This window comes from Neomonachus schauinslandi, chromosome 8 (assembly GCF_002201575.2).
Source record: "Neomonachus schauinslandi chromosome 8, ASM220157v2, whole genome shotgun sequence".
Taxonomy (NCBI): domain Eukaryota; kingdom Metazoa; phylum Chordata; class Mammalia; order Carnivora; family Phocidae; genus Neomonachus; species Neomonachus schauinslandi.
In genome coordinates, this window is record NC_058410.1 from 15,073,637 (window position 1) to 15,079,636 (window position 6,000).

The window sequence follows — 6,000 nt, forward strand, 5'->3', positions numbered from 1 at the left end:
GGTGAGCGCTGTGAATTGTGTAAGACTGTTGAATCACAGACCTGTACCTCTGAAACAAATTATACATTATATGTTTAAAAAAAAAGAAGAAGAAGAAGATAGCAGGAGGGGAAGAATGAAGGGGGGGAAATCGGAGGGGGAGACGAACCATGAGAGACTATGGACTGTGAGAAACAAATGAGGGTTCTAGAGGGGAGGGGGTGGGGGGATGGGTTAGCCTGGTGATGGGTATTAAAGAGGGCACGTTCTGCACGGAGCACTGGGTGTTATACGCAAATAATGAATCATGGAACGCTACATCAAAAACTAATGATGTAATGTATGGTGATTAACATAACATAATAAAAAAATAATAATAGTTACTTAGCTATTTTAAATCCTTTTCTGGAAATAGTAGATAAATTCTAAATAAAAAATTGTTACCATGAAAAAAAAAAGAAAATAATCAGTTGATTACATTTGGTAACTGATAGCCAATGTAGGATTAAGGGAAAACTAATTTTCTGGATTGGGAGTTATCCCTTCAGTACAGTGAATTATACTCACTCATAATGATAAATATTCAACTTAGGCAATAAGGAAATATTTTACTTTCTGATTCTTCATTGGGTTTCTGAGTTATTCTAGACCCATAACATACATCTCCCCATCTATATTATTAATGTCTTATCTTTTCACTTTAAAATTGTAACATTAATTTATTTATTGTTTTGGAGTATTTCTCAAAATTAAATTGTAGCATTGTTATCAAAATAAAAACTAGCCAATATTTCTTTCTTTCAAATTTCATCTTTTTTTTATTTGAGTATAATTGGCACACAATGTTACATTAGTTTCAGGTGTACAGCATAATGATTTGTCAAGTTTATAGATTATGCTACATTCACCACAAGTATATCTACCATCTGTCACCATACATCGGCATTAACATATCACTGACTCTATTCCTTATGCTGTGCCTTTTATTCTGTGACTTATTCATTCCATAACTGAAAGCCTGTATCTCCTACTCCTCTTCAAATTTCTTAATGCATTATAAGAAAGCATAACCACGATGGGCAGTGCATGTCTATCAATTAATTTCCTGCATCAGTTAATTTCTGTGTGCCAGTTTCCTCATGTGAAAAACGAAAACCTTGCCACCAACACACTTCTGAGTCTATTGTGAGGAAAGAATTTTAACAAGTTTGTGTAAATCTGACATCATAAAATGAAAAGCACAATAAATTTCACTCATCATGAAGCCATATCCAGTATATGACACCAAAAAGAAAAAAACAAAAAAGCAGATGTGTCTGAGCCAGGCTTTTATTCCCCACAAAGGAATTAGATATTTATACCCAGTACAAGTGATGAAATTACCACTCTCTTTCTTCCAACATAAAAAAAAAGAGAGAGAGAGAAAAGAAAAGACATAATAGCTAACACTTGGGTGGTACTTTAAATTTATAAAGTACTTTTATATGTTATGAATTGCAATTTTTGTAACAAACTTGTTAAGTAGAATTTTTATTTTACATCTGAGGAAAATGAAGCCCATAAAGGTGACTATAACAGGATTGCTCAGCAAGTCTGAGGAGGAGCAGTATTTGGACCAGGAATTCCATCTCTGAAGTCTTTCCATTTTCCACCAAACCAAACTAGAATAGCAGATTCTTTGATAACAATATACACCTGGGGGCACCTGAGTGGCTCAGTCGGTTAAGCATCTGACTCTTTGATTTCGGCACAAGTCACGATCTCAGGGTCCTGGGATCAAGCCCCATGTCAGGTTCTGTGCTCAGCAGGGAGTCTGATGAGGATTTCTCTTCCTCTCCATCTGCTCCTCCCCCCCTCCTTTAAAATAAATAAATAAACAAATCTTAAAAATATATATATACACCTTGGAAATCAGATAGTCTGAGTAATATCCTGGGTTGGACTAACCCCGGAGTGGTTGGCTAAAGCTCTGAACTTCATTGGCCACTGGTCTTTCATTATCATCTTCATCTTCCAACCTACCCTCAACTTGTCTTCTGGACTTTTTTGCCACTTCATATGCAAATGTCCTCTTTGTACTATGAGGACAGTGATGGAAGGGACTGGGTCTTATTCATGTCGCTTCAAAATAGCTCACATGTAAGAGACTCTAAACCAATAACTATTTAAGTGAATTAAGTCATCAATTCATGCAAAAAAAAAACCAAAATGTCTTGAACACTTACTTTGTGACTTAGTGCTAGCTCAGTAAACAGGACAGAGAGAGTCCCTGCCATCATGGAGTTTATGGACAGTTGTTGAATATCTAACAATAATAATTATGGTAACTTGAGAAGAGCTGTAGCTTCCCTGAAGAAAAGACATTGAATCTGCCTTCTAAGGTTGAAGGGGAGGGACCATCTAAGGGATGGGGAGGAAAATGCAGCTGAGGCAGAGAGACCTGCACATGCACTATGATGAGGAAATGCATCCTCTAAAATCCTGTATCTTATGGAACTACCATGGCTCAGAACCAAATCTAATAATGATACTGGATTTTCAGGATAATATAGGCATTGAAACAGATTCAAATAACGTCTTCATGTAGATAAATCATGTAGGCTTTCAGATCTTTAGAACATTTCAGTAAATTTATTCAGCCTTCCTATAAAAATAGGGGGTAAGTATATGGTTCTCTCTCTTTTATCTGAAACTAACCATTTTACGTCATAGGTAGAGATTCGATATTCTAATTGCTGTCAAGCCTGGTTAAGAAACTGGATTCTTATGAAACCAGTAGAAAATGTTATAAAGATTTATTTAGTCACAGCTGTTTTTACAAAGTAGTATCAAATTTTATAGTTATATTCGTACTTCCAATTGTAAATTAAGTCTTTATTCAGTGGGATTTGGGGAGTTGTTATATAAGGTATCATGTGGTATTCCATGTTGTAGAAAACACAATAAATCACATTGCTTTAATGGCAACTGCTTTATACATGTAATTAAAACAAGATGTTTGCACAGCCTATAATTTTACAACTTTAAAGCTTGACATAAAACTTATACACATATGTAAACTGCCAGAAAGACACATGCTTTTATTATATGTAGACAGATACTGAATAACGACTGAGAAATCTCTATAAGATATTGGTATGTCCTGAATTTTGCCCCCCAAAATTTGTGTTGAAGCCATAACCCCAATACCTTAGAATGTGACTTCATTTGGACACAGGGTCTTTAAAGAGATAGTAAAGATCAAATAAGGATCAAATGAGGTCATACAGGTGGGGCCCTAATCCAACAGGACTTGTGTCCTCATAAGAAATAGAAAAAACACCAAGGATGTATGAGTACAGAAAAAAAGGCCATGTGAGGACAGAGTGAGAAGGTGACCATCTGTACGCCAAGGAGAAAAACCTCAGATGAGACCAAACCTGATGACACCCTGACCTTGGACTTCCCAGTCTCCGGAACTGTGAGGAAATTTCTGTGGTTTAAGCCCCCCAATCTATAGTATTTTGATACAGCAGCTGTTATAGACTAAACTATTTCCCACCAAACTTCCTATGTTGAAGCCCCATAACCTGCAATGTGACTGTATTTGAAGATAGGGCCTTCATGGAAGTATTAAAGGTTAAACGAGGTCATAAAGGTTGGATCCTAATCCAATAGGACCAGCACCCTTATAAGAAGAGAGACACAACCAGAGGATGTTCCCTCTATGTCTGCGTCCACAGAGAAAAGGACACAGTGAGAAGGCAGCTATCTAAAAGCCTGAAAAGAGAGGTCTTACCAGAAACTGGATCTTCAAACACCTTCATCTTGCACTTTGAGCCTCCAGAACTGTGAGAAAATTGATTTCTGTTGTTTAAGCCCCCCAGGCTGTAGACTTTGTTATGGCAGGCCAAGCAGACTGATACAGCAGCAAACTAACACAGATATATATTTTAGTCATAAATACGCTTTTACAAGTATATGCATGCACATGCGGACTGCCTAGGTGTAGTGGGATTATCTAGAGTTGTATTTGAAAACAGTGGGAAGACTCTTATTATGGCTTTGCATATTAAAATTTTTGTTAGCTTAAAAATGAGTATGCATAATTTATGTTTATGCAGCCAGACTGTATTTGGATATAAATTAGGAAAAACAGAATTGTTTTTATGAAGTGCAGTCAATATATGGGTACCCTCAAAGGAAAAATGTTTTGGACATATTCACGAGTTGATTATTCCAGCTTTCAGACAGAATGTAAGAGGCTGGACTTAATCTACCTGCAGTCATCAAAGAAGCACATTAAACTTTGGACTCCACTGGTTCAAATTAAACTTTTTACATGCACTGTTATATTCCTGTCACTTTTCAAGTTACCTTAAGGAGCTTTTTGTGAGTTTAATTAAGCCTGACTAATTCTCTAACAGCACAAAGAAAGATGAATTCCTTAAATATTTAATCCATTTATGACTCCAAGTGTCATTTTCTGAATGTGGCTGTTAAATTCTTGGAATTAATTACCCTTTGGATTAAAGCTGCTTTTTCAAGACATATAGTCACAGCTCACACAATGCGTAAATTCAATATTTCGTCTGTTCATCAAGAAAATTTATTCCAAATGCTGTATTTAAAATCCCAACCTGGCAGGCTTATCTATGACCACGGAACTCAGGAATCTTTGACTGTAAGCTTCCTTCCAATCAGGTTCTTGGTCTTCCTTCTGCTGCCCGTTTCAGCCAAGTATTAACAAGCTACAGGTCAGCTGCCCTCCACCTGCACTATCTCCATTCTTTTTCATTGTTAACTCCCTTCTCCTTAACTCATGTTCAAGCCCCGTCTCCTTCAGAAAGCTCTTCCCCTATTACAGTCAGCAGACAACATAACATAATCCTAGGTCCCTCCGTCCCCCTTGTATCCTCCTAAAACACTGAACGCGCCATGACTTGAATTACACATTTTCTATTTGTTCTCTCCCAGTATTTTGAAGGCAACCCAAGACTGGCAGCTGTGTTCCTCAAGACTAGATCCCCCAAGAAGACAAGAACAATCAGGCAACCACATCCATAGAGCAGGTAATACCCTCAGAACCAGAAAACTGGAAAACTGGACCCGTGAGGGGACAGAAAACCACACGCATGGTCGTACGCACGCAGCCACAAAGATGGAGGCACACAGGCACAACACCTGAGTGCCTCATGATTTGTTAGCGCTCCACAGTCATTCCCCTGCTCCCAGCCCCATGCCAGATGCTGAGGTTGCGGGAGCTGCTGGTTGACTCAACTTCTAATGGAAAAAGCTGCCTTTTGACTGAAATTCAAATTTGCTGACGGATGTTCAGAGATTGGTAGATTATAAATTATCTATTTAGCTCTCACATTTACAAGTCTCAATTTAGGGAAAGCTTCTCTTCAGACATCGTTTTCTAGCATTAGCAATATAAACCAGTCACTGAAAAAGATTTCCAGAACAATTCACTGAGCAGTCTTCCTTTCCTTCCATCGCCACCTCCCACAAACCTCTGATTTAAAATATAAGTATTTACATCTAAAATATAAGACACAAAATGGCATGTTAGAATCTCCATTTCCAGGCACTTCCTATTAAAACTAAAAATGTGTTATAAAAATACTTGTGTTGCAAAGAAAAATAGAAATAGGAATAGGAAACAACGAATTAGAAGGGAAAACACTGCACTGCCCTGGTTGTTGGGACCGAAGTAGCCAGCACTGGGGGGCCAGGGGCACCCTGGGGGGCAGGTACCTACCGCCTTTCATCATGCCTACTTCATAGCACTTGCGGAGCCGGCAGGCCTGACAGCTTTTCCTCCTGTTCTTGTCAATCGTGCACTGGTTGGTAGCTGGACACATGTAGTCATTATGTCCTATTAAAAGCAAGAGGACAGAATTAATATTATTTCAGGAAACGTAGCCAGGCAGAATCTACAGGGAAGCCGCCTGGGGGATGTTTTCCTATCACTTACTTGGCTTGACTGTGCTGCTAGCTCTGCATATGCATATGCCATCCCTCTGCTGCCCTTCTCCA

General features: G+C 38.3%; 1 protein-coding gene across 3 annotated transcripts in view; it reads right to left on the reverse strand.

Annotated features, from left to right (window-relative positions):
• The window catches only part of ESR1 (estrogen receptor 1), a 275,553-nt gene that overhangs the window by 207,445 nt on the left and 62,108 nt on the right, over positions 1-6,000 (reverse strand). For 2 of the 3 annotated variants that reach the window (XM_021693344.1, XM_021693343.1), the window contains one exon: positions 5,723-5,839. In XM_021693344.1, coding sequence (XP_021549019.1) covers positions 5,723-5,839 — 117 coding nt within the window. The remainder of the gene's footprint in view (positions 1-5,722; positions 5,840-6,000) is intronic. The other variant, XM_021693345.1, reaches the window with a different exon arrangement.